This window comes from Gorilla gorilla, chromosome 18, assembly GCF_029281585.2.
Source record: "Gorilla gorilla gorilla isolate KB3781 chromosome 18, NHGRI_mGorGor1-v2.1_pri, whole genome shotgun sequence".
In the NCBI taxonomy this organism is placed as follows: Eukaryota; Metazoa; Chordata; class Mammalia; order Primates; family Hominidae; genus Gorilla; species Gorilla gorilla.
The window spans coordinates 114,111,012-114,123,577 of NC_073242.2; the positions used below are offsets into that span (position 1 = coordinate 114,111,012).

Consider the following 12,566-nt stretch of genomic DNA (forward strand, 5'->3'; position numbering starts at 1 on the left):
TGCTTCTTCCCGGCATAGCAGCACCTTTTGCAAAATTCAGCTCAAAAGCTGTTTGGAGTTGCAGTTGATTACATTCGTCTTTCCTCTGAGCCTTGAACCAAAGAAACACAGAATCAGGTGAGGCCCAGGGAGAATACAACTTGATCTTGAGAATGGGGTTGACCTTGATAATGGGGCCCCCTTCTCACTGATGAGTTCACTTACCTAGTGACAGGGCAGCTGGACGAGTGAAAGTGAACCTGGACAAGTGAAGAGGCAGGGTGCCTTCCTCATGGGCAGAGAGAAGCACAAGGGTGGTGAGTTTCCTCCCAAAACATTCAAGGCAAAAATCCCTCTATTGGTCCTAGGAGTTCGGGGTTTACCCTACATTCCTGTTTTCCTGACTCTGAGTCCTACATTTCCTATTTTCAGAATCCAATTGTCCCAGCTTGAATTAGGGAGTTACCTGTGAATTAGTCAATTCTTGGCAAGGGAGACAAGCATGACACGTGGCCACTGGGGTCTATTTCTCTGCATCAAAATTTCCTCCTGGAGAATGGGCATCTGTGGGCTAGACATCTAAAGAGAATCTCTTCCAGCAGAGTAACAAATGCAGAGTGGCCAGCGAGGAATACAGAATTAAAAATATATGTGTATATTTCAAGTAAGAGTGACTCCGAGAGCTAGGAAATTAGGGGGTGACTTTCTGGAAAAGGCTCTGAGGATCGGGAAGTAGGTCAGAGGCAAGTGGAAGGTATTCTGATCATGTATGCGCAAGGGAGTTCATGTGGCATTTTCTCTAATTTTCAAGTGCAAACTGGGTGTTTTACATTCCAAAGGAGGTTACTTTCATTATCGGTTTTGGGGGTTTTGTTTCTGTTCTCCTTGTGAAAGCAATAGTGTTCATTACAGAAAAATCCCCAAATCATAACAGGCCAATAAACTTTTTATATTAGAATTGCTTTTAAAAGTGAAAACTTGGGTAGGGCACGGGGTCTCATGCCTATAATCTCAGCACTTGGGGAGCCTGAGGTGGGAGGATCACTTGAGCCCAGGAGTTCAAGACCAGCCTGGGCAATACAGGGAGACCCTGTCTCTACAAAAAATACAAAAATTAGCCGGGTGTGGTGGCACATGCCTGTGGTCTTAGCTACTTGGGGTGCTAAGTTGGGAGGATCTCTTGAGCCTGGGAGGTCGAGGCTGCAGTGAGCTGTGATCATGCCACTGCACTCCAGCCTGGGTGACAGAGCAAGACCCTGACTCACACACACACACACAAAAAGTAGAAACTTAGAAGCAACCCAAATGTTCATCCAATAGGGATTGACTAAATAAATTATAGTGGATCTATACATTGGACTATTAGACAGCTGTTAAAATGAACAGCTCTGTAAACACTGAGATAAAAGTGATATGGTAAAACAAATTGTGTCACTATGTAAACAGTATTACTTTGATGAAATATGTATGTATATAAATGTGTATATTAAATATGTGGGTATTTAAAATGTACCTCCGTGTGTGTCCACTTGTATAGGAAAAAGGAGATAACTATCAATATTTACCTCTCACAGGTGGGGTTGGGCAAGGGTGGAGGAGAGTTCTTTGAAATGACTGTTTTATTTTTATGTTGCTTACAATAATTGGATATTACTTCAGTACTAAAAATATTTTTAAGGTCAGCGTTAAGTTTGCCAGAAAATTTAGACTTTTGAAACCTCATCGCAAACTTTGCAATTTATCTACATAACAGTGTAATTGATTCTCTACTTGGTTAATCAGTATATTTCTCATTATAGGTGCAAAGTTTTATTTACTTCAGGAGATAGAAATTGGTTCATTTTCTAAAATTATTTATAAAGTTTGTTGAACTACAAGAGTTATGCCAATGTATCCTTCACTTGTGCTACCGTAAGAATTTGTACATACCTCTGCTTAGCTTTGATTTATTTTATTTCACTAATATGTGAATATGACTGTCCTCAATGCTAAACTTTGACCTCTTTGGAGAAAGAGACTTGTTTTTTGATCACTGTATCTCTAGTATCCAACACAACATTTAGACAAGAAGTTCATTAACTGCCAATTAAATAGATGCATAAACTAATTAAAGAAAGAATTAGACCAAGTGCAGTGGCTCATGCCTATAATCCCAGCACTTTGGGAGGCCAAGGTGGGCAAATTGCTTGAGCTGAGGAATTCAGGACCAGCCTGGGCAACATAGAGAGACCCTGTCTCTACAAAATTACAAAAATTAGCTGGGTGTGGTGGCGTGTGACTATAGTCCCCTCCAGCTACTCAGGAGGCTGGAGTGAGAGGATTGTTTGAGCCAGGAAAATAGAGGCTGCAGTGAACCATGACCACATCACTGCACTCCAGCCTGAACGACAGAGTGAGACCCTGTCTCAAAATAAATAAATATTTTTAAATAGATAATTATAGTAACTTTCCCTGGGTACAAAAAAAAAGTTTCTGTTTAAGGGAAAGTATTAAAAGAGAAAATGATGTATTCACAAAATGATAGGAATACTGTTTTGGAAAACCTATTTTGATGCTATTGTATGATGTGATAGCTCCTATGCTTTCTTGCTAATCATAAAATTGATCATAGTGTTATTGCAATAGTTGCAATATTAGTCAAAACTGCCTTATTCCTACCTACGGAACATCTGAATTAAGTGTCTTGAGGAAAGCCAAAATATATTAGCTCATAGAATTCACAAAATCTAAGGAGTAAATTCTGACTTCAAGGATGACAACTAAGGAGCTCAAATGATGTTAACAACAACAACAACAAACTCCATCTCTACCTCTTAGTCTGTGTTTCCTTCATTCTCAGGTTGACTTGCTTTGTGTGGTTACAGGTGGCCACTACTAGCTCCAGATGGATGCCCTAACCACCTCCAAGTTTAACAGAATGATAACTTCTTTTCCCTAAGCATTCTGAAAGAACTAAAGGACAATGTCCTGGAATTGAATTTCAATCCCAGGGTGGACTCACTTAGGGTATGTCCTCATGGCATGATGATAGGAATGGAAAGCCCTGATTGGCCAGGCCTGAACCATATGACCATCCCTAGATCAGGAGTGGGGTCAGCCCCACCCACCTGAACTGTACCTGTACTGAGGGTGAGGAAGGGGTGATGCCCGAGTGAATTATAACATAGCTACCAGAAGAAGAGGGAGTGGGTATCAGGACAGTCAAGCAGCATACTCCTGCTATAGTTAGTGCTTGAGGCAGTTCTGTAGCACATCCCCACAGCAATCTGTACTGCAAGTTGAAGAAGAACGAATGCTATGAGGACTTTATCTCCTTCTTATACCACCGTCATAGAGTCACCCTAGTCTCCCAATTTGCTTCACCGGGCAATGTCAGGAGCTGTCCTTTAGAGACCAGCCCTGTCTGAGATCAAAAGCTAAACATTATCGTAGGACTGGTATAAAAGTTAGTAACATCCTCTTGGATAAAAATATAGAAATATGAATAAAAAGCCTGAAAACATTCATACTCTTTATCCTAGTAATTCCACATCTTGGGATCTATCAGTCAAAAACAAACCAAAAAAATTTTTAAAAAGCAGCCAAAATGTATATAAGCCTTCATGAATAAAGATGTTAATTGCACTGTTATTTAAAATTGTCAACATTTTGAAAACCGCAAATAACCAAAAGGCCTAATAATAGAAGACAAGTAAATTATAAAATATACATATGATTATATTGTAGGCAACCCTTAAAATAACATCTAGGAATTATATTGGTAAATATTGTATGAGAAAAATAATATGATATTTACCATAATCTCTTCAATATTGGGGGAGAATCCACATAATTTTTTGTCAGTAATTGTGTGCTTTCAAAAATAAGTACAATGTTTTATGACAAAAGTAAAAGTGTTATGCAAGAAATTAGACCTGTGCTGTCCAGGGTAGTGGTTAACATGTTCAGAGACACGGGAAAGATTTTAAAGGTAGCCAATTTACTGGTTTCATATGGTCCAGCTGCAGAAATTATGGCCAATAGTACATCCAGTCCAGCTCGTCAGTGATGACAAGCAGAAAGCCACTTCCATTAGGCTCAAGTTTTCCAGCTTCAGCCTGAGAATAGATGGGATTTCAAGCATCTATACCGACAGATGCCAACAAAACCAGCCAGGAGCAAAATTACCAGAATTCTTGAACCAGGCAGAACCAGGGCAGATGGCATCTCAAGCACCTTCGCAGACCAGCGCTGGCTGACCCAGCCAGAACTGGAACTGGGTACAGTGTCAATTCCACTTGCACTCAGCAATCAGAGAACTATGTGACCTTCGATCCTGGTGGAGCTGGAATTGAAACCGAAACATGAGGCGTAGAGCCGTCACAGGAGCACACTAACTTCCCACTCATCCCCGTGAATTGAAGTGGAGGGCCTTAACAAACCACCCAACAGAACCAGGACTCCCTAAAATAGTAGCTCAGAAACCACTCAGAAGTTAAAGGAACAGCCGATGAATGGTGTCCCTGTGAGCAGACAGCCAATTGCACTTCAAAATACTTAAAAGTTTTTGAGAGAGCTAGCATTGAGCTATTGAAATTTACCATGTAAACTTAGGACTTCAGAAGAAAATTGGACATCCTCCATTGCTTTTTTGTTCTTTGCTTCCTGTGGTATTTCTTAATTATTGGTTGGTATAACCAGCAGTTTTTGAAGCTGTCATACTGGTAGTACTATTTATGTGATTGTAAACACCTATTATTTTTGTTACTAAAGGTAGTTCAACTCATACTCTCTGTGTGAGTGATTAAGAAATCTATCCAATGTGAGTTAAGCAAATAAGGAAAATTATTGCCTTCATTAGCTGAAAAGTTCACAGGCGGGGCTGGCTTCAGGAGTGGCGTGATGAAGTGGCTCCAGTACAACCACTAAGAACAAATTCTTTTCTGAGATTCAAGTATAATTAATTCTCTTAGGATATTGCCTTTGTTCTTGGATGCAGGGTCTTCTTCTGCATTACCCCTCCTGTGGTCATGAGATGACTCCTCTAGCTCCCCCTGCCAAATGCTTCCAGGTCCACACCACAGGGAAACAGAACTTCCTTCACCTAACTGTCAAACGCAGGGCCTGGACTTAACATTATATCACTGGAATAAGATGCACTGACTTACTTCTTCTAATTAGGACTCATTCCAAAAGTTCAATGGGTAGGAGATAGAGAAAGGCAATCCTAACCCAAACCACATGAGCAGAGAAGAAGTAAAGGATAGGTCCCCAAAGGAAATGCGGGGTGCTGCCTTACCAGATGAATGGTATGCTTGTGGACCAATTCAAGCAGAAACCTACTACCAAAGATAATTTAAATATAGGGGCTGTTATTTACCAATGACTGCACTCTTCTTCATCTTAGGATCAGGGCTATTTGGTTAGTTGTTTTGAGTATATAAACATGATAGCTAAATCTTTGTCAAATATTCAGATGAAAAACACTTATGTAAAGAGAGAGAATAGTGCAATATTGCTTTTGTTAAATTTATCAAATCATTATTGGATTAAATGCATCTTCCAAATGTGACAGCCTGTGCGACAAAAAAGACATGAAAGAAGTGTGGTATAAGTGACTCTAAACTTCAGTGGGGTTTCTTCCCCATCTGTAAAATGGGAACAATTATTGCAAGTTGAGCTGCTTGTTGAAAAGATTAACAAGGATTTCTATAAAGTGAGGTAATGCAATGCCTGCCTCATCAGATTTTCAGTAAATGTGAGTTCCTAAAGCTGCCATCTTTGTCCTAAGCTCATCATCAAAGGTAACCTCATTTTCAGATCAGCTTCCTGAGGTCTCTGAAATAACAGATATGGATGTGAACATTAAAGGACAACGTAGGGGCCGGGCGTGGTGGCTCACACCTGTAATCCCAGCACTTTGGGAGGCTGAGGCAGGCAGATCACGAGGTCAGGAGTTGAAGACCAGCCTGACCAGCATGGTGATACCCTGTCCCTACTAAAAGTACAAATATTAGCCAGGCATGGTGATGGGCGCCTGTAATCCCAGCTACTCAGGAGGCTGAGGTAGGAGAATCGCTGGAACCCGGGAGGCGGAGGTTGCAGTGAGCCCAGATCGCGCCACTGTACTCTAGAGAGTGAGACTCTGTCTCAAAAGAAAAAAAAACAAAAAACAAAAAACAAAACAAAGGACAATGTATACCCAAGCCCAGGAAATGGAACATTCTGTGATATATCAAATGTCTCCCTAAAAAAGAACAGTAAATATATTGTCCCCATGGCAAACTCCAGTCTTTGAATAGTGACTGTCTTATATTGAAGAGATTCCAAAGGCACATTTATACACAGTAGGTAAAAATGTTATCACTGTTTAAAGATGCCTACCCTAGATGGAGGAGGGGGAGAGACAGCTCCAGCAACACGCCTGCCACCTTTCCAAAGCAGTAACCCAAATCTAAATGTCATATTATTTCTTTGTGCTTGTGCTTTGTAGACTCTGGAAAATCCCAAGTATGAACTGATCATCGAGGCTCAAGATATGGCTGGACTGGATGTTGGATTAACAGGCACGGCCACAGCCACGATCATGATCGATGACAAAAATGATCACTCACCAAAATTCACCAAGAAAGAGGTAAACCCCTGTGCCAAACACCAACCACCACCGTGGTCACAGCTACAATTACTGATTGATGTTAATTCACGTACCACAGCACCTGCTGGCCCCCCTTTCAAAATCAAAATACTCCTTTGTGGGAGAGATGATGGTGTTTTGCTGGAATTCTTTCTCACATTTTTATTTTGTGTTTGTGTGTGAGGCTAAAATACTAGAGCACGGTGAGAACAAGAGCACTGAATCTTGTTAAAGTCCATAAGAAAATAACTTTGAATACCCAAGTGCCATTTTCATGGTTTTATTGCTGTTATTTAGCAGTGAGTTATGAGAGTCCCATTGTGATTTTAGCATAACAATAACTATTTGTTTCCAGCAAGTGCAGATTGAGAGGCCAGACGGAACAGTAGCAAGGAGGTAAAGCAGATTTCCTAGGCCATAACAATGTGGCCCAGGAGCTTATAAATAACAACCAAGTTAGCTCATCTAGGAGAGCCATTATTCATTCTCAGTCCCTGTGCTTTTATGATTATGGATCATGGTTGTTGTTTCCCATTTATTCCAAGGGAGCGATGTTTGGGGAAGGGCTGAGTACACAAGATCACATTCAGTTGCTAAATTTGTACCCAAACCAGGAAGCCATTTGCACTAAGCATCTGATGGAAATGTGCTAAGATTGTGGCTCTTTAGGGGCCTGGGCCAGGGCATGGATTTGATGCCCTTCTTACTGACCAAGTGAAGAATATGGAACAGGTACGATGGCCCCTGACTTTTGCAGAGTCTTTACTGTATCCACCATGGTGTCTCCACCTGAGATCTGTTGCCTGATGTGACTGTGTGAGCCTGGCTTTTCCATTTTACAAATGAGCTTATTGTGATGCTCAGAGAATCTAGAGAACAAGCTCCAAGGTCATGGACAGAAAAAGTGGCAGAAACAGGAAGTGAACCAGGTTCCTGTGATTCAAAAGCTGCACTCCTCACTGTGATGCTGTGCTTTCCTCATCTGCCATCAATGCTTCCAACCTCCAGGGTGTTTGGAGAAAAAAACCTATATAAGGACCTGCAGTTGCCCCACTGCTCTCTGGAGGAATCTCAAGGCTACCCAGGGTGGCTTGAGACGGATGGATCCTCTCAACCCCCGAGTTCCCCAATGGCCTCTGTATTAGTTCATTCTCACACTGCTATAAAGAACTACCTAAGACTGGGTAATTTACAAAGAAAAGAGGTTTAATTGGCTCATGATTCTGCAAGCTGTACAGGGAGCATGGCTGGGGACGCCTCAGGAAACATTCAGTCATGGCAGAAGGCAAAAGAGGAAGCCAGCACATCTTCACGTGGAGGAGTAGGAGACAGAGAGCAAAGGGGAAGGTGCCACACACTTTTAAGCAACCAGATCTCATGAGAATTTTATCATGAGACAGCACTAGGGGGGTGGTGCTAAACCATTAGAAACCACTCCCATGATCCAGTCACCTCCCACCAGGCCCCAAGTACAACACTGGGAATTATAATTCAACATGAGATTTGGGTGGGGATGCAGAACCAAGCCACATCACCCTCTTCACCTCAGCAGCCCCCTGCATGGCTCACTCAGGAGGTAGATGTCCCCCTTTCTCCCTGTGGTGTCTTGGGCACTCAGGATTCCAACCTCAAAACAGCAAAGTCCACGGGAGCTTGATTTGCTCCATTCTCTGACTTCCCATGACAGGGTTCCTCTAGCTGCTAATACAGACTGCTCACTCTTGCCATGGTTCCAAACTGGCATTTCAAGAACACCAGTTCTAATTAGTTCCAAACAATTGTAATTCACTTCCAAGAAATTAGTCACAAAAATTACACCACCGGGGTGGGGATAGGAATGAAAAAAATATACTTCAGGGTCAAGTAGATGTGGGAAAGACTGAATTGATTACTTTTAAATGATTTATTTAACTGCAGGACTTCTGATTAACTTTAAAATGCTTTGTGTTTCTCTAACAGGGTTAGGTATGGTCTGTAGGGTTTCTCATTCTTCTTTGGCCTGGGGGCTTTTTTTTCTAGGTCACCTCATATGGCTTATTGAGCTGGTGTTTCATGGAATGTTCATTGGGGGATTTTTGTTTATCTTTATAATTTCTTTTCAACCTATTTCAAAATAAAAACTTAAAGCACATTGTAATATTCAATATAAACGTAACAATGGGAACAAAAATAGGATAACCCCAACCCAAAATATGAAGATGAATCTGTGTTACCAACTGTGTGAGATTAATTAGTTACTTCAATGCCACTGTGAATTTGGGTCCTGTGACTTAGGAGAAAAAGAAATGTGTGCTCAATTGTGGACTAAACACTGTGAATGACAGACTATCGTTTTTAATGTCATTGAATCCAAGGAATAATTTAACATGGACTTTAAAGGTTAGCTACCATTCCGCAATATCATATTGATTTCAAAATATCATATTGTAAACACTAAAAGCATACAATGTTATCTGTCAATCTTAAAAAATAAATTTTGAAAAAAGAGACACTGAGTAGCATAAGGAAAATGTATCTGCCTGTAAATACTAGCAAAAGCACACAAATTTTCTTCGAATGGAGATTAGACAATGAGTATGAGATTCCCAAAGGGCAGAGCTGATACCTAAACTCATAAAGAGAGATAAGTAATCAGATGACAGGAAGTGATAACAAGTACACTAGACTCTCATTTGGATATTAAATGTCCCAAAGGAGTCTTTGCCCAATGTTTGATAAATTAAATTCATGATTAAACTTTCTGTCGTGTTCCTGAAAGGCTGATGTTCTTTGTTGAAGGGGATTCATACACTTTGGATAGTAACACTGCTGGGGGTAATGTGATTGAGAAGTAAGGAGGGGGCCCTGGAGCCAGAATTGGGTTCACATCCCACTGACCAGCCATGTGGTGTGAGCATGTTAACTGCTCTACATCCCAGTCTCTTCACCTGTTAATGGGCTGATCGCAGAGCCCACCTCATTAGGTCGTTGTGAATGAGCTAATGACTAAAAGAACCTAGTTAGTGCCTGTCGCCCAGTATTTTCTAAAGTATAGAGATGAGGACAGTGGTGATGACACCGCTGATGAGGATGGTGGGAGGAAGGCCATGATGAAGAGGAAGATTGTGATGAGAAAGATATTATTATGACAATGATGTTTCCAAAATGTCAGAGGCCAAATTGACATTTTTATCCAAAGGGCCACCTCCCCTCCAGGTTAAAAGGCTACTCTTTTCCTTTAAAGTGACATATGAATCTGCTCAAGCACTTCAAAATACATGGTTAGGACCCTAGAGTTCTAGGGGAGAAGCAATTCTGCAGGAGAGGTGGCAGAATCTGTAAAATGCATCTCTATGAGATCAGGCCTCGGGACAAAAGCGAGAGAGACCAAGAGAAACCTGCTGGGGAGAGGAGCGCTCCTAATGAGGACTGGCTCAGATGCAGTGGCCTCTAGGATACGGAAGAGGTAGAAAAACAGAATGCCCTAGAAACAGAGAGGAAAGATGGGGCTTACGATCTTGAAGTTGAAACAAATTTTAGAGATGAAAATCAAGGTTTAGTCATTCCAAAATAGAAATGGTGATCATTTGGAGTTGAGGATGTCCAGAAAGCTCTCTAAGAAGATGTTGTCCTATGTAAATTTTTTCATATCTTAGGACATTTCGAAGTTGATAAGGATACATGGTTTTTGGGAACATATGAGGTTTTTAAATTCTGTCTTACATGACTTTCCCTCTCCGGAGAGATGTATCCTTTTATCTATTTTTGAAATCTATATAAAAGAGGAGTTATGACTGATCACAAATAATAGAGACTAGAAATAACACTGTTGAACAAAATAGAGGTATAGTTTCTCTCACTTAAAAGTTTGGAAGTGAAGGCTGGGCATGGTGGCTCGTGTCTGTAATCCTAACACTTTGGGTGGCGGAGGTGGGAGGATTGCTTGAGCCCGGGAGTTCAAGACCAGTCTGGGAAACATGGTGAAACTCTGTCGCTACAAAAAAAAATACAAAAATTATCCCGGCATGTAGTCCCAGCTACCTGGGAGGCTGCAGTAGGAGGATCATTTGAGCCCGGAAGGTCAAGACAGCAGTGAGTCATGATCACACCACTGCACTCCAGCCTGGGTGACAGGATGAGACCCAGTTTCAAAAAAAAAAAAAAAGTTTGCAGGTAGACAGACCCAGGCCAGTTTGGTTATGTCGTGATATCAATTTCCCAGGTTCCCCTTAGCTTTCTGCTCCGCCACCCTCACGGCTGCCTTGTGGTACAATAGGGTCACTGCAGCACCAGGTATAACAGCCAGTAACAGGAAGTAAGAAGCAGGGAATGAGAAGAACAAAGGAGAACCTGCCACCTGAGTAAATGTCACTTGAAAACTTCCCCAGAAGACTAAGTGACTTCTGCTTGCATCTCTGTAGCCTCCCTTACCTGTAAGGGAGGCTGAGAAATAACTACAGTTGTCTTCAGTTGGTATGTTGCATTTATAGTGTTTGTTTCAGGAAGGAGATACTTTAAAGGTTACTTTTAAAAGTAAATTCTTATTGCAAAGTAAGCTCATCCAGGTACGGTGGCTCACGTCTGTAATCCCAGCACTCCGGGAGGCCGAGGTGGGTGGATCACCTGAGGTCAGGAGTTCGAGACCAACCTGACCAATATGGTGAAACCCTGTCTCTACTAAAAATACAAAAAGATTAGCTGGGCATGGTGGCACATGCCTGTAATCCTAGCTACTTGGGAGGCTTAGGCAGGAGAATTGCTTGAACCGGGGAGTCAGAGGTTGCAGTGAGCTGAGATCACACCAGTGCACTCCAGCCTGCTGACAGAGCAAGACTCGGTCTCAAAAAAAAAAAGAAAAAAAGTAAGCTCAATTCTTTAGTCCTCTCGTGTTCATTTACAATGACTATACATACACTTGCTGAGAAGCAACAGCCACATCTCTCCTATTCTCTGTTGTATCCCGGCAGGCACTCAATAACAGAGCATTTGCTGAACGCTTCCTGAAGATAATTTTAACTTCAGAACGGCGTCACTGCATATGATGAACGAAGATTGTACTTAAAATTGCCGCTGATACGTGAAATCAATTTTCAGTCATTGACGTTCATGCAAATTTAGGTTGGAAACGCTAGTTTTTCTCTGTGGAGAGTTTTCTATAAGTTTTCCTAATAGCTTGTACATATGACTTCAACTAACTTAGTTTTGAACTTCTTACATAAGGTATTTTGAAATGATCTTAGAAAATATAGTTAAACTCTTCAAATACGGACTTTGAAATATACATGAAAACTTCAGCAGCCCCATTTGTGGCTTTTTCATTCTTGTCTCTAAAGTTATTTTATTAAAAAAAAATTTCTGATTTGTAGCTAGAACATGGTTGATGCCCAACAAATACTGATTGAATAAGTCATATTTTCACATAAATCTCAGGTCATGGGGATTAATAAACTCGCTATTAATTAAAGAATGTGTTTGCAAGTGATTATAAGATTTTAAAAAAACAGAAAATTTCAAATTTCATTTTCCGGTTGTACCTTAAAATGGCAATTGGTCATTTAGATTTAATAATTTAGGACTTTTTGGCAATTCAATGAGTTCTTTCTAAGGTAAATGTTTTGGTGTTTAAGCTATAACATTATCATACCTATAATAAAAACGACATAAAACTTGTAAGATCCTGTCCTCCAGCTGGAAAATGAGAGATGGGCAAATGCTCCAGTTTTTACAAAGGGACAAAGGTAAATGGTAGGAGTTAGGAGCTGTCAAGCTGCAACTGAGCCATAGGCAGAAATTCACATCAGGTTATCAAATGAATGCCGGAGTCCAGGCTCCATTTTCTAAAAGTCAGTGTGGAGTCTTAAAGAATACATGGTGCCTCAAGTATCTTCTTTTCCTGTGGGGTATTAGCATTTTTTCTTTTTTGAGACAGGTTCTCATTCTGTCACCCAGGCTGGAGTGCAGTAGCACAATCATAGTCTCAGCTCACTGCAACCTC

General features: G+C 41.0%; 1 protein-coding gene across 3 annotated transcripts in view; it reads left to right on the forward strand.

Annotated features, from left to right (window-relative positions):
• Positions 1 to 12,566, forward strand: part of CDH13 (cadherin 13) — a 1,164,256-nt gene that overhangs the window by 969,700 nt on the left and 181,990 nt on the right. For all 3 annotated transcript variants that reach the window (XM_004058060.5, XM_063700359.1, XM_004058064.5), the window contains one exon: positions 6,452 to 6,592. In XM_004058060.5, the coding sequence (XP_004058108.3) occupies positions 6,452 to 6,592 (141 nt within the window). The remainder of the gene's footprint in view (positions 1 to 6,451; positions 6,593 to 12,566) is intronic.